General features: G+C 39.3%; 1 protein-coding gene across 2 annotated transcripts; it reads right to left on the bottom strand.

Moving 5' to 3' along the window:
• Positions 1 to 1,791: 1,791 nt before the first annotated feature.
• Positions 1,792 to 26,086, bottom strand: LOC145481526 (uncharacterized). Of its 2 annotated transcripts, none has more exons than XM_081460018.1 (17): positions 25,796 to 26,086; positions 20,714 to 20,917; positions 18,778 to 20,285; positions 17,748 to 17,985; positions 16,890 to 17,189; positions 16,111 to 16,413; positions 15,422 to 15,745; positions 15,086 to 15,324; positions 14,228 to 14,372; positions 12,801 to 13,103; positions 11,547 to 11,948; positions 10,563 to 10,729; positions 9,866 to 10,014; positions 9,026 to 9,153; positions 8,183 to 8,571; positions 6,687 to 6,881; positions 1,792 to 5,632 (listed from the first exon to the last, which is right to left on the bottom strand). In XM_081460018.1, the coding sequence occupies exons 1-17, from the start codon at positions 25,920 to 25,922 to the stop codon at positions 5,000 to 5,002; spliced, it is 5,754 nt and encodes a 1,917-aa protein (XP_081316144.1). In that variant the 5' UTR covers positions 25,923 to 26,086; the 3' UTR covers positions 1,792 to 4,999. The 2 variants fall into 2 exon arrangements, with proteins under 2 accessions (XP_081316144.1, XP_081316143.1); XM_081460017.1 differs by having other exon boundaries at positions 1,793 to 5,632; positions 6,687 to 6,884; positions 25,796 to 26,085.
• Between the last annotated feature and the right edge of the window lie 78 nt (positions 26,087 to 26,164).

Here is a 26,164-nt window from a genome sequence, read left to right as displayed (position 1 = left end):
AGAGGTCATTCATTCCTGGTTAACTGCTTTCTTGAAATAAACTGATTGCTATACAATAAATAATGCATAATTTCAAGTGCAAAATTTATCCTTTCCAAAGATAAAGTCCATCAAGCGTGGCTGCATATTTCACAACAATTCTGTTAGAGAAGATTGCGTGACATTACATTGTAAAATAGTTTCCAATTAACAAATCGAATGTGGTTTAGCGTGGTCTGTACTCTATCGACAACGAGTACGCGTCATTACTCTTTTCCCAAACATTTTTTTCTTATTGTTTCTGCATGTTGAGCGAGTTTGCAAAAGTGTTTGAAAGGAAAGTCTGACGCGTACAAATAGCTCATTTACATAGTGCAGCGCGTGCACTTTCAAGTCCGAGTCGTTGTTTTCAATTGTCATCAAATCTTGACAAAGATTTCTTTCGTAATCTTTGATATTGCGGTTAAAAACAAATCGAATGTGGTTTAGCGTGGTCTGTACTCTTATCCACTCTTATCGAGTGGACTCGGCTGCGCCTCGTGAGTCGACATCATTTTGACCACTATGGTGACGCGTACTCGTTTTTTACCACAGTATCAACGTCAAAGAAAATGTTTTTTTTTTTTTTTTTTTTTAGAGCGCGAGCTGAAAAAGGCATTACGCGACACATTGACGCGAGCAGCGTGGTATGGACTCTTATCGACAACGGCAAATTAGCCAATTAGATTGCGAGATTAGCAGCAATTGTGGTAAAAAGTAATCTTACTGAAGCGCACCAAATAGGGGGAAAAATGAAAACGAGCAATCAACTTTCCGGGAGATGGTGATATGTCAGTATACTATTATTATGATTGACCCTCTGAGCGGAAAACCTGTTTTTGCGGATCCGAATAAGCAAGGAACTGTTCATTTCGAGCACAGATCTGGCTGTAAACATTCAAGAAGAGTGCCAAATAACTGAAGATGTAATCAAACGCAGGATGCAGTTAAAAAGGCATTTACATTTAGATTCTTGCAAATTCCCCAGTGACATTAGTACAGTGGGACCCCTTTAATACGGACACCAAAGGGACATGATTAAGTGTCCGCATTATCCGGGTGTCCGTATTAAGCGGGCTAATTTAAGAGAAAATACATGAGCTTTTTGGTTGCCGGGACAAAGAAAACTGTCCGTTATAAGCGAGTGTCCGTATTAAGCGGGTGTCCGTAGAGCGGGGTTTCACTGTACAAGATTAAATAAACAAAATTAAAATACAAAAATTAACAGGGAAAATTCAAATAAAATTCGGGAATAAAATTACAACAACTAAAAGTGGTCAGAGACAAAGACAAAGAAAACGATGAAAACACACTACTACTTGGTCCGGGGCGAAGTGTTTCGGATACGTCACCGAAATGAATTGACCGCGAAGGCCTTGGAGAAAGCCGTACAGGAACTAGGCAATTATAACTCGTCGTGCATACTCGCAGTCGTGTAATGACTTTCTCCCATTCGCTACGCTGCTCCATGATTGGCAGGAAATGCAAGTGTCACTTTCTAGATGATCAATGTGGGTGGTTACAAGGCGACCCCTAGATCTCTCTTCACGGAAAGGGGTCTAAAAACAGGACCGTTCACCGAACGAGAGGGCACTATTTGACATCACTGTTAAAAGGGAAAGTTGGTCCCCGCGTCTCCCTCCCCCAACAGTCAAAGGACCTTACACAGTAACGTAGGGGGACTGGTAAAAGTTCATTTTGAAGAAATCAAAGACAGCAGAACTGTGCACAAGAGTGAACGACAACAACACTGAAATATTAAAGATTTAATATTTATTGTGCCATGTGCGTGACGTAATATTTAGATAATTTTATGAAATTCTGGATTTACAATTTCTTTCATTACTAGAATAATATATAATTCCACATGACATTTTTCCGTAAGCCTCGTCACATTTTTCAACTTACCACGAACGGATAGTAAATACCGCTAAGAGATAAAAACCAAATACCAAGGGAAATAGTCCCTTCTCTCTTTTCCGTAATTTCTAATTAACAATTAGATTATGAGCTCGAGATTTCTATCTCGCGTGGAAATCGAGAGCGAATAATCTAATTGCTTTCAGTGTAAATCTGCTAGTCGTGCAGAACCTTCTCTAAATCCTCTTCAAACACACTTCGAAAACGCAAAGAAGTGCCCAGTTTATTACCTGGCGCACATTGCTACGCTACTCACTATCTACAACAGAATAGATAGTGAGTATAGCGTGGCCATTCAGAAAGCGGTATTCGTGATAGACCGCTAGTAAATTTATACTAATGCCGACTTTTCTCGCTTCATTAAATTAAATTCCAAATATTCTCCAAAATTTTACAAATTTTTACTGGGTGAAGCTCTTCGTGACATAATACAAAGCTCCTACAAAATGTAAACTCACGCCACCATGTTACGCAAATGAACGCGATGTGTTTTTTTTTTTTTTTTTTTTTTTTTTGGCTACAAAATATCATTGACGGTATTCAAACTATCACAGGTGTGGTCAAGAAGTAAGAAAATCTAAATCACGGCTTACTTATCATTGTATTTTACAGTGTTTTTTCGTTTCAACAAATCTAATCTAGTAGTGTGACACTCTACGTTATTATTCGACAGAGTTTTGCGAATGCAAATACGGTAACATTTTACAAAGTGTGACTCTGCAGCAACGATACGATGGTTCTTAATACCTTTCACAGCGTCAGTGTTTGCTTTAAAACTATCTTAAAATAAATACTCTATTCATTCTTACTCGTTAGGCTCGAAAGAGGCCTTGTTATTTCGGATAACCCTCTCGTACCAAAAGTACCCATAATACATACCTTTACGTTCACTAACCAGACTATACATGTATTTACACTCAATAAAACTAATACTCTACAATATTTACACGGTTAAAAAGTATCTATCTTAACATTTACAGGAACGACAGGAATTTATAAACTACAACTATTAGGGCTTACTATTATTACAACAGCTAGATATACATCAGCAACGATACCAGATATTTCTAAAATTATTTTCTACAATGTTTCCATAACGTCTATTAAAATAGCAGATGGAGAGTGATAATTTTCTACGAAGTCAATTCATACTTCACTGTGTGATGTTTGTCGTACCTGACGATGACAGTCGACTGTTGAAACATGTCGACCACTATACAAATAGGTACCCAATGGGTACTTGTGTCTGCTGCAAAGGAATGCAGTATGTTTACAGATCCACTATAAAAATGTTGTGCTCTTTTCCAAAAGTACTTTTAAGGAAATTTCATGCCGCAAAAATGATGTCGAATCCATTTAAAACTCACGAAATGTCGTTAGCTTCCCTTAGAGAACTTGAAGCTCGAAAAATTAAAAAAATTTACGTCATAATATCGCAATGCCATGATTTTATTGCTGGTCTATGATGCCAGTGGTTTTTTAATGTTAACACAACAACACTATGTCGAAGCGTATGTAAACCATACAAAAATGACGATAAAAAACTTTTTAAAAAAGTATACCAACCACGGTCTGACTAGTTTTCAACTTATCGTGCACTCTCTTTAAAATTTTAAGTTTTTTATGAACATTTGGGAAAAATCTTGAATTTTTCCCATAAATGTAGTGTGAAAATGACAAATATACATACAGAACGAATCAGCTTAATTCAGTTGTACCAGAGAATCAACATTGTCGTCACGTGACAGCGACTTAACCAAGAGTTATTGCAATTCAACTTTTTAAAAAACTTCAAAAATACAAATCTCTAAAGAACATTTTCAGGACCAAATCGTTGAAAAATAGAAACTTCCACCCTCAGCCTCAATACAAACGATGTTATAAAAAAAGAGTGCGTGTCGTATACAAGTAAAAATGTCATATAGAGTTCTGTTAAGAAATACACGAAATCCATAACCTGGTATGGGAGACTAGTACAAAAACACACAGTGTTTCTAACTACTAAAATCTCGAAGCTTTAAGTACATTGAAAACCTCGCTTAGCTAAATTTGTAATTACATGTGCTAACGAAAAAAAGTACACTAAAATAAATAAAAAATAAGTAGAAAATAAAAAAAGTAATATAAAATGCACTAACAAAAACGCTGCACACACACTTGATTGCGTTGAAAGACGTTTCCTTGAGACCCTCTTACGCAGTACAATTTTTCGTGAAAACCATGCATGTTGCACTGCGAGTCAGGTTTCAACGAGAGCTGCATAGAACAGCGTTTGAAATCACAGTGAAGACGTTCAGAATGACGATCATTTCTCGCGCCGCTACACTATCTTACACAGGAATTTGCAAAGACAACGTTCCGGCCTGTCCATAGTTAATAGAGGGGAATGGTTATGAAACCCTTCAAAGTTCTTTGTTGTATGTTTTTGTTCGCTTTTTTGGCCTTGACCGTGCACAAAACACAATAGTTGTTTACTCCGTATTGAGGAACTAACCAATAGAAACGTGTTGGTTACGTAATTCATGCATAGTGTATGAGCGCAAAACAAAAGATTGTGCACGGTCGTGGACCTTCCAACATAAATATTGGCATCTTTGTTTGCTCCTTTGAGGTTTACCGGGCTTCATAACCAGTCCCCTCTACTAACTATGGCCTGTTCAAGTAGAAATATGGAAAATTCACCTTTTAATCATTTCAACTCAGTTGCAAAGAATGCTCAAATGTAGCGACTTGTATAACGCACGTGCAGATCACGTGTTTAGTGACGTTCTCGTTGCCGTTGTCCTGGTTTTGTAAATCATCTATTTCATGAATTGTAAAACTGCTCTCTACATGCCAGTTTCGAGTTTTGGGACTACGCCGTAACTGGCAAAGATTTTATCCCAACCACGAAAAATTCCAGACAATTATATTAGTTAACGTCACGTTCAACTCCATTTCTTGAGTTGTGCATCATTACCCGCCGCTTCACACCTCTGCACCTCATTTTTCTGTATCAAAAATTGTACTGTGTAACAGGGTAGAAGAAAAGGGACAGAAAACTACTTGCTTAAAATACAGCTCACGCTTCTGTGTCTCCGAAGTTAACCTTTTCGTACGTGTCGTCCTCGTCCTGAAGCTCGATAGGCTCCGGTGGTGCTTCGTACGATCTTCCGAGAGTCCTCGGCGGTAAGCATGGCCGGCCAACTTGCAAGGCAGGGATGGTCGAGTATGTCGGATCTTCGTTGGGGGTTGCTTGGTCACTCGTAGGATTATGGTTGTAAAATGGATTATCAAATGACGGTGGAACCTCGCTGTTATTTAGTGAACGCATTTCATCATTATTTGATGCTTTCTCGCCACTTCTCTGTCGCCTGAACTTCCTTGGTTGAGCCGCGTTGGAAGCACGAACTTTGACGTTCGCACCTTTCAAGTACGCATTTAGATTCTTTTCAGCTTCGGCGATTTCCCCTCCCTGGGGCTTAGCCGATTTATAACCGAGGGATACCCGCATCGGAGGGGAGGTTTCATAAGAGGGATTCAGTGCTCCCCCATGGGTATCATCCTTAGGTTCCGAGTAAGGATTCTCTTCTTTGTTCTGTGCTTTAGCCGACGCAATGTCATCCTCTTCAGGCATTCTCACCGCCTTGGAGAACTCTTCACTCCCGCCGGAATTATTGGTGGAAGGACGACAATAAAGAGGGTTCTCTGACATCTAAGGCAAAACAAAGCAAACAGCTACAAACTATGAATTTACTAAAACAATTTTTCGATGACCGCGATGACGACGGGAAAACAGAACTGAGTTCGTATAGTGTGATCGTCCGGGTGAGAGTAGTTCTAAAAAGAACTGTTGACGGTGACCGACGTTTCGATAAACTGAGCGGAAGTCATCTTCAGAGTCAAATGAATAGTGTTTGTCAGTCGACGGTGTTGTAAGTCTGGTTGGTTGAGTAAATGTAAATAGCGCTCTAGAAGTTACTACTATAGAAGTTATTATTGAAACTGATTGGTCAGTTTGGCTGTGATTGTATTGCTTCACAGACGGCTCGTGCGAAGTTTGTCAGCAGTCAATGGTCGGTTTCTATCCGTATCGAAACCGACCAATGCCTGTTGACAACACTATAGATTGACAAACACCATTCACTTGACTCTGAAGATGACTTCCGCTCAGGTTCAGTTGTCGAAATGTCAGTCACCAACAACAGTTCTTTTCAGAACTACCCTCACCCGGACGATCACACTATACGAACTACTGATACTCCTGAGTTCAAACAATTTACTAAGAACTGAACAAACTAGGATGCGTTCCTTTGGGATGACCCAAATCCGGATTTATGACCCAGTAACACTCAGATCATGGTGTATCAAAGGAAACGATAAACCCACTCAGGACCAGGATTCATCGGCTCGTCACGCACCATCCCCAAGGAACTCATGAGTCGCCCATTCCCTGACTTAACCTAGCGGGGTTCTTTTTGATTCGCCATTATCCGAATGATCTCGGATCCTAAATCCTAATTTGGATTATCCCAAAGGAACGCAAAGCCCTAGGTCAATCGCTTCTGCCATTTGCAATTTGGTTTGTCACACAACGCTTCTCCCCTGAAAGATGCTTTGAGTGACCACCCACATACGTGTAACGGCTGCTAAAGAGAAGCTCTCCCAATTTAAACTTGAAGACTGAATGATTGACTAAATGGCTGAGGGCTGACAAGGTTTTTCTCGTCAAATTCTCTTCCTAAAGCTTCATCTAACATACATCTCACCTTGATATCATTTCGTTTAATGGCCAAAGTTGGATCCAAGTTGTGTTGCACAAGTCCGTCGGAATCCTTCTTCAGTTTCTCGGCCCATTCCCTGTTCGACGGTTTTGACGTCGCCGCATTTCTGTTGTCGCCGTAGATTGAGTTTGAGAAATCGATCTCTTCCGTGCGGGACTGGTAACGAACTTCTTCTTGATTCTGCTGGAAAAAAATGATAATCTAGTCTTAGGTCTCCGCTTGTCACACTACACAACTACACTACATATAATAAGTCATCAAAAGTCGGTTTTGTTGAAGCCAAAAGCGTTACCCGCTTGTATTAAGAGTGCCCCCTTCTTGAGTAATTTTAAAAGTTTGATAATTGAGCATTTTATTTGTAATTTTTATCCTTTGGAAATCTATAAACATTTCATCATATTTGTACATTTCAGCCTTTTCAGTGTTTTTTAAAGTTTTTATTATTTCTACTCTAATTTTAAATTTCTAAATTGTACTTAATTTTTTAGATCTTGTAGATTGTACATATCTTTATTCCCCAGGGCCCCTATGGATACCAGCCACGTTGCTGAATGTGCTACCCTGGTTAAATAAAGTTAGTAACTTACTTACTCACTCGTTCGCTCATTCACTCACTCACTCACTCACTCACTCACTCACTCACTCACTCACTCACTCACTCACTCACTCACTCACTCACTCACTCACTCACTCACTCACTCACTCACTCACTCACTCACTCACTCACTCACTCACTCACTCACTCACTCACTCACTCACTCACTCACTCACTCACTCACTCACTCACTCACTCACTCACTCACTCACTCACTCACTCACTCACTCACTCACTCACTCACTCACTCACTCACTCACTCACTCACTCACTCACTCACTCACTCACTCACTCACTCACTCACTCACTCACTCACTCACTCACTCACTCACTCACTCACTCACTCACTCACTCACTCACTCACTCACTCACTCACTCACTCACTCACTCACTCACTCACTCACTCACTCACTCACTTACTTACTCACTCACTATATTTTCGTTTAAACTCGGAACGAATTACAACTAATTAATTTCAGACACATTCACGATTGGGATTACGCTGGTTGAAAGACTTCGTCTTTATTCCACCACACCGAAACAATAGCGCTACGCTTATGAAAACTATCCACTTTTGCACAATTATAAAAGAGCGTCAAAACGTATGTATGTCTTTTCCAAACCAAAAAGCATTACTGTGGGCTGAGATTTTAAGTGAGACACGGTTTTTATTTGATTGTTTAAGCGTTCTACTATGCTGAAATATAACAATCCCGGATTAGGACCATTAAGAAGTGGGCTTCATCCCTTGCAATATATAGACTGAATTGAATGACATATTCTCTGAGAAAAATGTGACAGAAACAAGCCACAGCAAAGCAACTACAAAAACTGATGATGGAAAACGTCTCAACGCAAAATGGAAAATTCAGTTCAATCCAGTTACCTTTGCCATTTTGTATTTCCTTCTGTAGTAGAAGGCAGCACCAGCTAGAATGGCAACAATGAGAACAACGACCACAACAGAAATGCCCGCCACTCCTCCAGTGGACAGGCTTTGTGTTGCTTCTTCTTTGGGAACATCAACGTTCTTATTTGATCCCCCTTGGCCACAAGGCAGGTCAGCCTCTATAAGTATTTGACAACTCTCCACGCACTTGCGCTCGGTGTTGACGAGCAATGCGCATGCTTCAGAAGCGAGAAGAGGGGAGTACTTGTTGGTAGCATCCAGGGCTGTGAGGATCAGTAAACTCTGTTTCTGGGTACTCAGTTGATTGATTTTAAGAATTTCAACGTAGAAGAAATTTACTTGCGCTCTTCGTTTTCTGGCGCTCGCTACAAATAATAATAATATAAAAAAACAATTAAGGTTAATTGCCATTTGTAGACTCAATAAACGTCATTAATCGGGACTGACAGACTTTTCACTGACTACCAAGCAGTTTTCACTGACCATGAAAAGTAAGCAAGTCTACTTTGTTTGGCTTTCTCTTGGAGATAACCAAAACCTGTAGCAACCTTAGAATAACATTACACGAGATCTTGAGAATAGATATTAACGATGGTTCTTGACAATCAATGACCCAGGTCGAACCCCTAAATTTCCCCGCTCGATTTGTGAACAGAAAGTGAGGGGGCGTTCGACTCCTGTGTCGAGAATTTTGAATTTTTTCGGAGCAGAGTGCGTCATGGATTAAAAGATGGATTAAAAAAATGAATGATTGACTGACTGACTGACTGTCTGTCTGTCTGACTGACTGACTGACTGACTGACTTACTGACTGTTTACCTTGGTTGCCTTCACTTCTTTTTGCATCCAAAATGGCTGCTATCTCTTCCTCCAGCTCGGTGGTTCTCTTCGATGATATCCCAGTCTCGCTCACGAGAATTGGGATGTGGTATTGCTTATCTAAACACCTGCCGGACAGAAAAAACAAAATTGATCAACATTTGCAAAAACTCAGTTCTGTAAAGGTTTCAAATGGGATTACTCACATGGCAATTTTTCTTGCATGTCAGATAACAAGATGCTAACATAATCGAAGCCATAGCAGAAAAAAAGTTTGAGTGAGTACATGTAAAATTATCGGATGTTATCAAACCGAAAACGTAATGTACTCTGCACTCTTCTTAACTCCCACTTTGAAATACTTCTTCTCCACACTTACCATTCCCATACAATTAAAACATGTTCAGAGCAGAATTTCAAGGTGCGCGAAAGTTCTTTAAAATGTTCAAGTTGTGTGACAGTCAATTGTTGCGTTTCAAAACATGTATCAGATTTCATATAACCCATTTCCGAGTGCCGTAAGCCTCTCTATCAAAGCGAGGCCTGGTGCGCAACCATTCATATCAAAATGAGTTTAATTTGCATGTGAATGAAATCTCATTTTCATATGAAAGGATGGGCACCAAGACTCGCTTTGAGAAGGAGACTAAAGGCAATCCAGAAATGGCCTACTGGGAATTAGAAGGCCTTGTTAAAAGAAGCATTTAGGTCGTACACTAACAGTATCAAATCTCAAGTTGCGAGACAGCACTGGGTGAGAGCGAGTGGGTGCATGGATGAGTGCGTGACCAAACAAATAGAGCTTTCAGCATTCCACAGCGTTAAAGGCATACGTTTTACCTGATGGCTGCTTGCGTAACGGTTACACACAACGTTCCTGCAGCACAATTTGCACAAAGAGACGGTTGCCGTTCACAAAATTCCCCTGAAAATCCACCAGCACACTGGCAAGTGAAGGATGCAATTCCATCCGCACAAACACCTCCGTTCTAGTTTGGTGAGAAAAACAACAACAGCAATAAAATCGAATATTAAATATAAAAGTTGTCACGTTTTTAACTTTATACAACTTTATACAACTTTATACAACTTTATACTAACTCGGCTGACAAGAGCACAAAGGTAACCGTGAAAGGGAAAAACCGAAAATATATTAATCATTTTACTTAACAGGCATATGGTGAAGTCCTTTTCAATCACAGGCTTGGAACAGTTGGAAATGCCAAATGTATCATCAGTGCCAGTGTTTATCTTCTGGCTCCGTAGAATGAAGTGACTAAGAATAACACTAGTCTCTCCTGGATAGAATGCTGGAGCATCGCAGGGTTACCTACCCCCTACCCCCCCCCCCCGCCCCAAACATTCTGTCAACTTAGCCCATCAAAATACTGGTGCCTATCTATACTCCGGGGGGAGCCTTCCCTTAGAACACAACCACGTGTTGAACTAGAATCCAATGTCTTTAGGCCACAACGGTGTAATTATGAGCATATGATGACAGAAAACACAACAGCCAATTCAAGCACATGTGACTTACCTTACAGTCAATGCCTTGACATTCATTAACGTTTGTCTCACAGTGGACACCAGTATATCCAGACAGACACAGGCAGCTGTAGCCTTCAATCACATCTTGACAGGTGCCACCATTCTGACATGACGAACACTCATCAATGTCTGGACACACATTATTGTTGTCACAATCTGAATACGGGGGAAGAAAGACAATCCATATTAATCGGAAAAAAATAACGATTAAGCGTCTTTGAAACAGAAATCATGTATACTTCCAGTCAAAGATGAGACGAGTAAGGGCCGGGTACGCGCTTTACGATTCTAAGCATCAGCATATACGCACAACCCATGATTTCTCCGTGTGAACACGCGCGCATGAAAACCCCAGTTTTATTCTCAGTCGACTACAAATAACACCCTCGGAATTTATACACTACGTTTTTCCTTTGTTTTAAACCTAATGTAAGCGACCATCTTTGGAGATAAATTTCAGTAATTCGGTATTGTATTAAACATAAGTACCACTCAAAGTTGTATTTTAATCTGTCAGACAGATTGTTGCAAGTCTATTATGAGGCAATGGTATCGTATAATGTTGGATCAAGACAGTGTGTTTGTAGTCTCTTTGGTGTGTTGGAAGCTCTCGCAGACAACCAACTTCTACCTTTTCTGTCGGTAGTTGCTGACAAAATCTCATCGCTATTAAGAGATTAGCACCAGTTAAACCACTTTTCCAAACCCTTAGGTGATCACTTATGAAAGCTACAAATAGAGCGGTTTTCGAAACAGGCAACCTATTGAACCAATCAAAACTTGAAGCAAATCAATGTAGACAGCGCCAAGCGCGGGAAAACGTGTACGACCGAGTTGCTGATTCGTTGAGAAAGAGGCACACGATTTCCTAGCCAATCGCAAGTGTAGTAATGCGAAACCAAAGCAAATGAGAGTTTCTTTTGACACTCGAGTGAAAACCGCTCTTAGTTAAACAAGCGCATAATCACTGCACCTGCAACAGAAACTTGGAGAGATTGTCCAATGAATTGCAGTGGATGCCTGGTATGGAAACAGCTGAAGTGTACTTCCACGCTGCCATTAGAGTCCTTGAAATTACTGTAGAGTAGTGGAACCTTGGTACGAAGCAGAAAGCCATCATCCAGTCTAAACAATGAACTAACATTTTTTTGAAGCTGTGGAATGGCCTCGTTATTCTCTGGAGTGTCAACATGGCACTGATAATCAAATTGCCTGCCTAGACTTTGAGGGGGAGGGCAGCAGTGCTGTTTACCGCAAGATGATAATGGTGATGATGAGTCGTCGATGACCAGCTGACCCGCAATAATGCCCGATGGTTGATTTTCATTCACAGTGTGGGGGATCAAACACATGTTGACTGGATGAACCCTTTCATCTGAAAAGAAAGTAAAAGAACAATTCTCAAATAGCATCATAGGCTGGGTATCAATGAACAGAGAGACCTGTAAGGCATGTGGTGGAGAATGGTACACAAGTAGAGGAGTCATTTTGGCTGGAAGAGTTGGAGTGAGGTGACAGCAATAACCAGGAACAAACAGGACCGTTGTTCACGCCCTATATATGCAATACCTTACTATTGGTCAAGTGGCACATTTATGACAGATGATGATAATGGGCATGCTATTCGAGTGATTAAGAATTCAACGCTTTCTGCATGCACGCCATTTCATTTATTGCAAAGTACCTTGGTAGCCAGGCAATGCGAGTGAATGGCCGTGCAGTACTATACTTCTGCATGCATTACCTATCCGACACTTCTCAATGATGATTTCCAGTTCTTTCTACAACACCTGCATAACTAGGAGGCCGAGATGCGACCTAGTCTCAACAATTCATAAGCTACTAACACCCTGTACATAAGAGACACTTCATGATAATCTACAGAGTTACATGTACGTCACCAGGATTTCAGTTTCAGTTCTTATTTCAGTTTCGCAGTCAAATTTGCCTTTAAGTAGGTGATGAATTGAGAACAAAAGACTCACTGTATACTTAAACGTCTTTACACCTATCAACGTGTAAGGCTCCCAGGAGTTTTTAAGTCTTTTGGGTTTTACAGGGTGGAGAGACTGACCCCACGTCCAACCACCAAAGCCGTGAGTGAAGGACATTTGGGGCCTTCCTTTTTATCAGGCCTCTCTGCCTTGATCAAACTTGCAAGGCTCATTGAGTGTCAACAGTCCGAAGAGAGCATGCTAGAGACATCCTTTTTACTCCTGGTACTCACCTATAACTCTCACATAGAAGGACTCCCTGACAATACCAGACACGCTGCCTTTACTTATAATGGATATTGGGAGCAAAGCTTCTTCAGAACTTGACACTTGGAAATCCAAACCATCCTTCTTAGCAACAATAAGTTTGTTTCCAGATACTCTAAAAGGCAAATGAGCTTCATCTACGAGATCGTACAAAAACGTTTCACCAGGAGTTTGGCTGACTGTTGACAAGATCCCAATCACTGCACCATCAGCTGCTGTAACAGACACTTGACTGGGTTCAAGAAGGATTTCAGCTGTCTGGTAGTGTTCTGTGATGAAAGAATGATTATAATAAGAACAACGTTTATAAATTTCAATGAGCAACAAAAGTGTTGAGACAGTCGTCAGGGTTCCAGAGAAGTGAGGGGTTTCAGGTCAAACCCCACAAGGTCAGCTACTAGAAAGTTTGTCATGGTATGGTTGGAGCAGTGGGAATTGACCCATTCAAATTCGTTGTTGACACCCAACCTTGAAAACTAATCTGGAATCCTGAGTCTTCACTTTAAAATTCTATTTGGAACACACCGGAAACAATCCTCCCCCCCCCCCCCCCCCCATCCCCCCAAACAGTGTTGGTTTGTCTAAGATTATGCAGACCATAGAACTGCACAAAATGTAGAGTATCCATGTCCTGGGGGGTACTTTGGGAATTTCTGGGTGGGGATGTGCTGCTGGGACCCTGGAACCCTTAGCCTATACCAGAGCTAGCTCAGCTGAATCTTGCTACCCTATACTAGAGTTAACTCCCCAAATTTTCCCCATCTATCGACACTATTGAGGCTGATTTGCGTAAATTTAAACTTACCGATTTGATTTTTTTTATACTTTTGCGTGGGTTTCCAACTGGTCAGTTTGTGAAAAATGATACCCTATTCTAGACCCAAACGCTCTGATTTATATACCCTATCCTAGAGTAAACTGCTTGAAAACCATACCCTTCACAGCGGCACATTCCTATATAGCCCATATATGGCAGTGTAGAGTATCCATTTATTTAAATTGTACATGTTCACAAATGTCTTACTACAGACACTGTCATTTGTGAAGTGCAAATAATTCTTCAGATATCCCATCATTACCATTCTGTCAGTAGATGTAACAAAGGTAAACTACACCTGGGTGGAGAGAGGCACTGTGAGAGTAAAGTGTCTTGCCCAAGGACACAACACAATGACCCTGGCCAGGACTCGAACCCGGACCACTTGATCTGGGGACAAGCACACTAACCATGAGGCCACTGCACCTTCCACAGATGTAATTAAGACTGCAATAAAAATAACATAATACACATAGGTTTAATTATTAATTTACCACAGGATAAATTAATCAATTAATTAATTAATTGCATAATTAATTAATAAATAAATTTTAAGCAGAGAAATGTGCATCATACCTGAAACAATCACAGTGCAATTAAAGACTGCTGACAAGGACTTGCTCTTGGTGTACTGGTATCCCTTGGAAGAGAAACTTTCTACAATGATGCCATCATCCTTGACTTCCACACTTACTGTGAAGTTTCGGGATATAGATATTTGCTGAAATGTTTAAAAGATGCTCTCTGTCAGCATGGAGAGAAACACTGCAGTACAAAGACAATGACTCACGGTTTACTAATCCAGCCCCTCTAAAACTAGGTTTTTTGTGAAATAGAAAACATGTTCTGGGTTTCTGTCATGTTATAGAAACACGAATGGACGTTTGGGAGAACAAGAAATGCTGTAGCAACACGAGCTGGCAGTGAGTGTTTCCACAGCCTTTTAGAGTTCTCCTAAAATTTTCTCGAGTTGTTTTTATAACTCGAGAGAAATGTAGAGAACGAGTTTTGGAATTCTATTAGAAAATACCTCGAGGGAAAAAAATGAAAACAACTTGTTTAGTTTGATCATGAAAGTGTAAATGCTCTTTGCCCATGCCATCATCACTTCAACAGCTCATGTTATTTCAGTGTTTCTATCAAGTTAGTAGAAACACAATTTTTAACCAATCAGTGCATGTATTTTCTTTGGGCTATTTTTTAAGTGTATATGAAGGCACGCAGTTCCATGAAGTAACACTTTATTTTATTTCACTGATAGGTAACACTAATCACCACTTGTACTAAGTGCACAAATAGGACTTAGTTACAGCACTCAGTGTTACAACTTGTAGGAGTCATAGTTGTCGCATTTGAGTCAACTTTAAATGCACTGAGAATACTAACGATTGTATTAATACATTACAATGAATTGGCATAATTTATGTCACTCACCTCACTCTTGAAAAGACTGTTTCTGTCAATTCTAAAAGGCCAGGAGTTCTGCACAGTCAAGGAATATGTCAATTGTTGTTTATTCTTGATAACCACGCTGTGGTTTGAAGGATCGTCATGAATTGCGTTTTCATTATCAGGATCACTGCCACGCAAGACTGCAATCACAGCACCAACTGAAGTCTTCAGACCCACCAAGATGGGTGCATTGCACAGATCGGATGGCACTTCATTAACATCTACGAATATCAAGGAAAAATAAAGAAATTAAATATTGGTCATAAAAACCTTGACTCTCATTAAGCAATATATTGAACAAATGAATAAGAATATTACCTTTGACTGTGATAGTAAACAACTCTGTCTTGAAGAAACTGTCTGTCACATTATCACTACAGTTGATCATGATATCCAAGCTGTGTTGAGCTTCAAAATTCAAACCGTGTGATGTCTTGAGGTTCAATGCACTATCCACAGTGAAAAACTGACTTGGTGTCCCAGTGCTGGATCCCACATCAACAGTACGATCATGCACTGTGCACCGATGATGCTGGCCTTTGTCTGGGTCAGAAACTGTCACTTTACCAACCACTGCGTCAGGTTCATTTTCACGGACAGAGGTGGCACTCAGTTTGATTTCTGATGGGGCCTCATTGACATCTAGAACAAATCAATGCCTTTATGGACAATTATAATACCAGCTATAACATTACAACTAGTGCACTTGCTAAATGTGAAAACAAAGACTTTCAAAGTTTGTGGTCAAACACTACAAAATTCTAAAAAAAAAAAAGCCAGTCACTTGTTTTGATTAATATTTTTTAACATCACTGAATGATCAGCCAATTGTCACACATTGAAATTATCATCATAAATTATTTAATGCATGAGCACCTCTCTCTATCCCCAACTAGCAGGTAAAATTCAGACTTCTAGCAGTGTCTTTAATTTGAACTACCAAGAAAATAAATAACAGCCATTCTTTTAAACTAGTCTACATTGCAGACTATTCCACTTTCACTTACCAACAACTTTGATGAGAAATGACTTTGCAATAAACATCCCGTGTCCATCAGAACAATTTAATGTTATACTAAACTCCTTTGTTGAAGGCATGTCATTGGATTCATAGTCTGTTTTAGTCAGTCCTGCAACCAGATTTGTACCCACAACTTTGACACGACCACCAGAACTGTCCAAGAGCCTGCAGGAGGGAAGGTCTCCGTCCTGATCTGTGAGTATTATGGAACTAATCAACACTCTTTCGGCACTGTTCTCTCTCAGTGATGGTGTGGGAAGAGTGAGGTTGCTGGGTGGATCATTCACATCTGTTGATAATGTAAATTATTAGTGATTTAAAATATGCTTGACCCTTATAAAATCTTTGAAAGATCTCACAAACATGTTTATTTAATGAAAGATCTTGCACAGGTCTTGGCAAAAATTTTGAGATAAATATTTGAAGACCCTTAAGGATCTTTGGGAAGATCTTTGAAGATCCCAGCAGCAATTTAATGATCCTTAAAGTGTTAAAGATTCTTGACCGGGATCATCATCATCATCATCAACAACAACTTCATTTACCCTCAAATTGAGAGAGCAGCATTGCTGCTAATTTCTTTGAGCTGCCTAATGTTAGAAATTAGAAATAAGCAACGAAAAATTAGAACAAGGCAGATAAATTTATGCAATATTACAGGACAAAATTAATGATCTTTGAGGATCTGCATATGTAGATAGTGCTACTCATTTTCTGGCACACTTTGTTGTATAATGATCAAAGACCACAGCATATAAAACTCACCATTGATGGTTATCTTGAAGGTCTTTTCTATAAAAAGGCCTCCATCATCAGTAGCTCTGATGATGACTAAGCTTGTTGGACTTGTCTCATGATCCAAGGGACCATTCACTAACAGTGTTCTGTTGTTAGTTCCACCAATTCTGAATGGCACACCAGCTGGACCCACAATACTATAAGTATGAACACCTCCAGGATGGTCTGGGTCATCTGACGAAAGGCTACCCACAGGATTACTAAGGAGAGTGTTCTCGTCAACAGTTGTGCTAGACAGTGTCAGGTTAACAGGAGGCTCATTGACATCTGAAGAAAGATATTAAATAGATTATAGGTAAGGTTGATGAAAATTAAATTAATTAAAAAGTTTTTATAGAAGAGCTCTCCAGAGGACTGCTAAGCAGAGCACCATGGTCAATTGACAGAGTTCTGCTAAAACAAGGTGTCCACTGACAAGTATAACATGACCATGTTGCATGCTCTGGCTTAGAACTCATCAAGGTTGAGTGTTTTTTTTCAAGTTGACCATTGTCCAGGTACTGGTTTTTGATTGGATCGTAGGCTCAAGCAAGGTTATTACTCTGGGGGAGAAGGAGGGGGTATGTACAAAGGCAGAATTTTGGTGCAAATAACCCCTGGCACATTGACCTTTCTTCCAAGATATTCATTGCACAATCTTCTCTTGGTAAGTCCCTGATATATTATTTTATGGGAGCTCCACTTTTAGGCTTGGCTAAATCTATATATTACCATCAATTTTATAGCTGAAGATCAGATTCAAAATAGTTTTTAATATAAAACAGGTCTAACATTAATTACCTACAGTAAATAGCACATAATAACAGTGATAAGGTCACTATGTACCTTTCACAGATATAACAAAGCCAGCTGACAGTGAGTGGGGTGGGTTGCCACTGTCGGTACAAATCACAGTGAAAGCCAGACTTTTCATCTGCTCATAATCAATCTGTTGAGCTCCTTTCACTTTCAACACCAGTCCTGTGCTGATGATAAAGTAATTTTCATCACTAGGTTGACTGACATCAAACAAGCATGTGTGTCTTTGATGTGATGGGGACTTGGCATTATCTGGATCAGTGACCTGTTAACAGTTAAAATACTTTGATTAATAAATTAAAAATTTATACTTATTAACTTTTATGAAAAGTGAGTGGTTTTGACTCTCACACATGAAGCCTTTTTTTTTTTTTGAGACATTAAAGCAAATGCAAGCACTGTGAAGTTCTCATGATCAGTTTACTGATCCAGCACTTTAAGAGGATTTGATGATTTGGAAGCTCACACTTAGAGGTTGTAAAAATTTGACAATATATTAATTTTATTTCAAAATTCTTTTATTTCAAAGTTTGATGGCCAGCTCTATAAGTTTTAATAGCCCATTCTACATGTACAGTGGTCTGCTTGGTGACCTGGCCTCTGAATGGTAGTGAGGCTGGAGTGACCTTGCTTTGATACAGACCTCTCTGGTTTTGTCATGTAAATGCACCTAGTTAGCATTAGAACAACTTGATTTACACAACAAAAGCAGTGAGGTCTGTATCAAGACAAGGTCATCTTCAGCCTCGCTGCCATTCAAAGGCCAGGTCACTGAGCAGACAACTGTAAAATGGTCTATTTGATATAGGGCTTGAGTATCTACAGTTTAAACTGGATGCACTACATTGTTTGTACGTGAGGCACCCCTATAGGAATCTATGGCTACAATACTAAGAAGTTTGTTGATTACGTCATTCAGCATATGACGTAAACCAGATCATTCACATCACACTGAATTTGGACAGGATACAGTCACATGTAGGAGCGTGCCTGCGCTAAATGTTGCTGAAGTGTCCCTAGTCACAGTTAACTCTTATTGGAATGGATTCATACATACCAAAAATTGTCCAACAACAGCTCCTGCCACTGCATTTTCCATCACAAAATGAGAACCTGTCAAACTGATAGCAGTTGGAGCCTCGTTCTCATTTTTAACTTCGATGTTGAACACTTTAAATGCTCGTGTATAAGAATCATTGGCTTGAACACTTAGCCTGTACCATGCTTTGTCTTCATAATTTAGGGAAGATTTTACTGTGACATTCACTTTGCACTTATTGTCTAGTCCATGACCTGTACGTATGCATCTGACATCACCGATTTCAAACTTATTCAGTGTGCCCACATCTGATTGGCTGATGTCAAAAGACACATCATCACCATCCTTATCTATTACTACAAGCTGCCCAACAACGGTACCAACAGGAGCTAATTCACGTACAGTGGTGCCAACTAGTTGTAATGAGTGTGGAACATCATTGATGTTCATCACATTTATGATGAAGTCTTGTGTGGTTGATTTCACTGGGACTCCAAAGTCCGAACAATCGACTGTTATCTTAAACAATCCAGGAACCAAACTCTGAGCAACAACAATCTTGTTGACATTAATACCAAATTTTCCATCACCATCATGAATTAACACCCATTTAAAGTTTGAGTGCGGATCAGTATTTGGTGGGTCGTCCCCATCAACAGCTGTCAATTCTCCAATCACTGTCCCTACAGTTGCATTCTCATGGACATCAGTATTAGACAAGTTGACCTGCTCAGGAGGGTCATTCACATTCTGAATTGTGATTGGAAATGTCTTCTCTAGCCACATGGGAGGCACACCATCATCTGTTGTTCTAATTGTCACTTCTAAAGTGCCATCGTTTAAGGACACGTTTCCATTTAGTATTGGATTATCCCACATGTTGATTAACTTATCTCCCTGAGCTGCGAGAAGTGCACTTGGTGTTTGAACTGTGTACATGAATGTCTGTCCCGGTTGCATGTCTTGGGAACTTAGTGTTCCAATGAAGGTCCCGATAGCTGAATGCTCCGCAAGAACAGAACCATTCAGATGCAACTCGACAGGAGGATCATTTGATCGTCTACAATAGTACTGGCTGAGCTCATTGTCCCTCACATCCCAGACATTGGATATTTGTGCTGGGCCAGTTTTTTGGCAAGTTATACTAGAAATCACCGATGAAAAGTCGACATTGGAATAATCCTCACCAAACTTCTTGTTCGGCTGAGCAGTGATCTTGGCTAATGCATAGTTCTGAGGACAGTTCAGGGAACACTGTTCATTGTAGGTTGTTCCTTGCAAACAGCTTGCCGCAACATTAGCACAAACAGAGGAGACGTGATCACTGTGGGAATCTGATGGACATGTATTCAACAGAGTAGTAGGATCACCACAATCATATGCAAGACATTTATGGGAATCAGTGCCAAGATAATAACCCATGGGGCACTCGCACTTGTACCAGCCAACTGTGTTCTTGCAGATGTGACTGCAGGGACCCAATCCACTATTTGATGCACACTCATCAATGTCATTGCACTTTTTACCTAGTAAACAAAGGAATATTAAATAAAAGTTTACTTAAAAGCAATTGGCATTCTTGAAATGGTAATTAAGAAAATACAGTATTTTGTTGTAACTTTTAGTTTAATATTAAACTCAACCCCCCAAAAAATCATCAAATTAAAGAAATTTCCATGTTGTTATATCAAAGTTTTGGCTCTGTTTTATTCTCAATCACATAAGTAGATCTAGGCCAGTTTTGACTCTGCCTGGGTTACAGTGACTTAAATAAATAAATAAATAAATAAATAAATAAATAAATAAATAAATAAAAGTGTTTGTAAAGATGTAGTACAAGCAAAACTCTGCTAACAAGGACTAAAAAGAAGTTGATATGATTTTTTTTTCATGCAATTGATGCATTGCCAATGGCTGTTAAAGCACCCTTTCAACCTCTTCAGATCTACAGTACCTGATTGAGTGTAGCCTATCTGACAAGAGCAAACTCCATTGTTACAAAGCTGGTCACATCCTCCGTTGATTAAACCACACTGTTGACTTTGTGTAAGGGAATATGGACAGCTGCCACCCCATCTTTCGGGAGTAGTAACAGTACGTGTTCTTGTCTGGGTACCAATATGACATTTCTGAGAGCAGGGACTCCACGAAGACCAGCCTGAAAAGCAATCAGCAATAGGATTAATTTATGAATTAATTTTTCTCAATTTGGTTTCTGTTTAATTTACAGGACTGGTGTACAAACAGCACTTATAATACATAAATGCAGTTTTAATGTTTGTCTGTTCAAATTTACATTGTCCAAAAAAAAATATGAAGTTAAATGCAATTTAACAACGTTAACCATGAAGAGAAGCTGAAATTCATCAGGTGGTCAGCATCTGAATGTTATCATAGGTGTAGAGTACTCCATAGTAATATCAAGTTTAAGGTAGCATCCCACCCCAAATGACCGCTTAGCGTTCGCACCGTTTTAAGGTAAGATGTTAAATAAAAACCCAACAAACTATATATTTTCTGAAAGCTTAATACAAGAAGACTACCATACCATATTTATAGAAAGAAAAAAGATAAATGCCTTTAAAATATAGTGATCGTTTTGCAAAAGTACATGGCTTGCAATATTCAGTTCCTGTGCAGTTGGAAGTGATCTAGAGGAAGAGACAAACATTGCGCCAAGTTCTTAACAACTTTGTCTCAAAAGCCGTGTTGGCAAATTTTGATATCTTGCCTGGTTTGTTTTTTTATGCCTGGTTAAACTTCGAGGTGCGAAAAAATATCCCTCCTGTTCCTTCATTTGTTTACAACTCTAGAAAGAATGGGAAAAAACAAAAACGCTGATAAGGTTTTTGAGCCACATTATATAGGAACATTCTCGCCAAATTTGAGCTAAAACGGTTGAAAACTTGATGCATGTGAACTTAAAATGTGCACCCAATTTCTTGAAAATATAGTTTCGAGAAAAAGAGCAAAACATTTTCAGAGACGTTTTTCTGGTTGAATGAGATTAAAACAACAAGGCCTGAAAGTAATTACCTGCGGTTTAAAAGCAAACGGCTCATCTTACTTCATAAGAATAGTGCTCAAATGCTGACCAGACAAGATGACAAACACTGTTCCGCATGGAATTTAACGCTACATTTCAGTTCTACCAGGTATCACTGTTGGGTCGCTTGCTCTGAAGGTAAGTTGTTACTGTAGGATTGGAAGTGTTTCATACCAGTTTTCGGAGTTTTCATTCCTCTGACAGGTAAATTGTATTATGAATACGCCAAACCAATGTTGGCAAAGCCTAAACAAACAAAGGGGACAAAGGTAACCGGGACAAATACGACGAAGAATAAGGGTGCGTTCCTTTGGGGTGATCTGGATCAGGATAAGTGATCCAAGATCTGTCTGGATCATGGTGCATCAAAGGAACCAATGAGTCTACTCTGGTCATGGATTCATTGGTTCCTTTGATGCACCATGATCCAGACAGATCTTGGATCACTTATCCTGATCCAGATCACCCCAAAGGAATGTACACTAAGACACGACGCCGAACACGCAAGGCAGGGAAGGAATCAAGTACCACTGACTCCAGTGAAAATCCTAAAGAAGTCATGCTTTCTGAGATGTGAGCAGTTGGGTAAGAATGGTTACGTAATAAACTGGATAAGAAACAATACAAATTGCTTTATGGTCCATATGATCAGTACTGACGAATAGAGCCACAAAATTACTGCCACACAATTACCAGGCACAACTTCCGGTGTGGGATTTACTTGTTGTTGAGTGTCTTTCACAACCTTTGCAAGAATCCCTGTTTTCATACTAGAGACAATTAGTTCAAAACAATTTCCTTGTTTTCTTTTTACCAATCTCTTTGGTACAAAAGGGCAGGTCAATCGCTTTCACTTTTTTCTGGAAGACATGGCGACAGCACGAAAATATTGTTGCTTAGTCTGGCCATGACAAAATTGCATGTCTAAACAAGGATGGTATGTAACATGATAATGATGAGTTGACAGATTGTCAAAATGACTTGTCAACATTCCATTACAGGCAATTAGTGAAGAAAACACTATTTTGTCCATAACTTCCTGTATAAACAATATTTTTTCGAAATTTTTTTTAAAAAACAAAGGTAGGAGTGAGATCTATCTTGCTATCACAAAATATTTTTTTCCCCACAATGGTCACATTTGGGGTGGGATGCTATCTTAACAAATAAGAAATTAATAACAATTGATTGTGATAGCACTGTAATAACATAGTAGTAGCAAGTTCAAGCATGGCAAAACATACTAGATTTGGGTTATTTTGTCTTCATTTTTTCTGCCCCTCCCTCCCTGGATCTACTTTTCCACTGTCATTTCAGTGTGACAGATGCCTGTATGACTACAGTCGAATCTCCGCTTGCGACAACCTCTCATCAGCAATCAACTCTCCTCAGTGACCAGTTTTCCAAAATACTAAAAGTTTCCCATTCAAATCACTATATTTGGAACCTATTGTAAGTGGCCACCTGTTGTAAGCAACCGTGACCCCTTATAGAGCTGAAAGTTGGAAATTTTCTGTGGTTTTTAACCTCTGTAAGCGACCACGACAGATAATAGAGCGTAAATTAGATAATAAGGTGTTGTAACACATATTATCACATTCCTGGGCAGTACAAGAGACAGAAATTATTCAGTGGAAAGTGATGATTTTTCTTTCTCAAAAGTGACTTTTCACATGAATAAAACAGTTAAAACATGGTAAGTCTCTGCAATTGCCATATGCTAATGAGGCAAAATTTTGACCCAATATGGCCCAAGCTTTCGTAAGCAACAGGGCTTAACATTTGGGGTGGTCACTTACGGGAGGTGCGACTGTATGTGTGGAGGATCATGGCTGGGTTTTGATGATTGCCAGACATGGGAGCATTTTATTGTTCAGGGACCAGCTAATCTTGGGAGGTCCCCAGACATCCTGGGCATCCATCTTCCACACAGGTTGATGCAGTTGTTGAAAAAGCAAATAACAAAGCTAATACAAAGAATTTAACCTCTGTATTGATAAAAGTGTGCAGTCTCTCAAAAGGTCTGGTCAGACTATACCTCCTTTCACATTGGATGTTCTTGATCAAGAAATAATAGGAATGAATTTGACAGTTTTTAAAGGTTGAGGGCTCAAGCTTTTAGGAAAACTTGAAACATTTGAAATCTGAAACTGCAGCTAAGTTTTTGAGAATTTGCTTACAAGAAAATATCAACCTAATTTATTGTTTCATATTAAAGATGGTCATCTCTTGCTAATTACATAGCTTGCCAAGATATACAATTGCAGTGAATTCTACAACTTTACTAATAAGATAATGCCAAACCTATTTCACTATACTGATTATATTTAAGTTGTACCTACTCATGAAACTTGAGAGTATCACTGACACCACAAAGCATCACCCTATAATGTACGTGTTGTTTATTTAGTAGCCACAGGAATGTTTCAGGTTTATTGTGCTCATTCTCACAATAGATCCTTCCGTTATTGGTAACATAATAAAGCATTTCAGAAATGGTTCTTAAATGTTAACACTTTATCAGTTTTGATTAACTCAACAGTCTTCTGGATTATAGCCAGTGAACTTTTCAAAATATTTTCTTTAGTGCTTTTTTTCCTTATTGTATTCTCCTAATAATGTATTCAAATTACTCAAAGAAATGACGAGGCTGATTACACTAGGTGCTAAATGGTTACATTTGTTTAGGTTATAACCAAAAACCCCCACATACATGTACAACAAGGAAGTGTTGCTGTAAGTGAGTTTGACATTGATTATGAAATACAGCTGGCTTCACATTTCAAAACTGGTGGATATTCAGCAAAACAAATGCTGATTTCATATGCTATTTGGAGAAAAGAATTCATGTCTTTAATTAAGAAACAAAAAGTATGTGTTTTGAATATAAGTAACCTGATGTAAAGACAAGAATTAATTTAGGATGTACTATCTAAACCAGAGCCAGGTTTTTACATCAGGACTTAATACGAGGATATGCAAGACTTCCGTGTTACTTCATACTTAATTATGCATACATTTTTGTCTCCTATTCAATTCTTTACACCCCCACTTGTGATAGAAATTGCATGCATAAATAAGTATGGGGGTGTATGGAAATCTTTACTCTTTCGTTTTTCAGTACCCTGTTTCACTCACCAATGAAAGCATTAACAATGTATTGTTCAAGAAATAGAAAACATGTACACTGTACAGTGTTTCTATCAAGTTATAGAAACAGGAGAGGAGATTTGGGAGAACGAGAAATGCTGTGGGAACAAAAGGCAACAGGCGAGTGTTTCCACAGCTTTTTAGAGTTCTCCCAAACTTTTACGATTGTTTCTATAAGTAGTTAGCATGTAACATGAATGACATCACAGCTTCAAGAACTTTAAAGTCGACTCACGCAAAGTAACTCGTCACCCAATACGAATGCGTGTTTCATTAATAACTTTTTATCAATGAAAATGAAACACTTCCGCTAGAGCTATTTAAACAAAACAAAAAACAACAACACTCACAACATGTATCGTCATGGAGGCTCACTACATCCGTAAAAACAACACGTCAATGTTATTCTGTGCGCATAAATTAGGACGCTATTTGAACTTAAAACAACTAAAAATCATGTTAGCCTACCTTGAACATTTAATCCCAATAAAATACATGAAGATTATTTGTAAATATATCTGTGTTGTAAAAGTTCTTGTGAATTTCGTCATGTTCGTTGACAGCTGGCTCGGACAAGTTGTCTCAGCGTCGAACAAAATATGGAACTACCTAAAAAACAGCTTAACTGAAAATAGCACTGAACAGTATCTTGTTTCTAGTAAAAATCCCATCTTAACCGTTGGCAAGGTGAGCGAAGGTGTGAAGGCTCCAACCTTTATCTTCTCGCTAATAAAAGGATTACGTTCAGTTTCGAGTACATCATTTTAGCAAAGTTCTTCATGCAAGTTAATTAAGGGAAGTACTCTGTACATGTTAAACTTCTAACTAGTTTCACCATACCAGATACGATGCAATTTTGTGGCGGCGGGGGAGTCCATCGTCTGCGCCTTCTCCTTCTCCATGCTTCTTCTTCTTCCGGGAAAAGCATCAAAATCAAGAAGAAGAAAACCAGTCTTGACATCATCATATAAGCTTGTTTCTCTTCGTTTCTGGAACAGCCTGACGTAAACCTGCGTAAACTTATTCTGGAACAAACTTTTCGAGAGTTTCGTACAAACTCGGGCGTACAAACCGGTCAAATCTTGAAGATAACTCTCAAATTGCCGCCTTCATCTCTCAGCAACCGTTCAATTACTTGTTCCTGCCTAGACCTGTACCCACTTACTGAGGCGATAGAGGTCAATCAATGTTTAACGAGTACTTCGTCGT

The sequence above is a fragment of the Orbicella franksi genome, chromosome 3, assembly GCF_964199315.1.
Source record: "Orbicella franksi chromosome 3, jaOrbFran1.1, whole genome shotgun sequence".
NCBI classification, from domain to species: domain Eukaryota; kingdom Metazoa; phylum Cnidaria; class Anthozoa; order Scleractinia; family Merulinidae; genus Orbicella; species Orbicella franksi.
The sequence above is the reverse complement of the archived record's forward strand: the minus strand, read 5'-3'. Positions and strand labels throughout refer to the sequence as shown.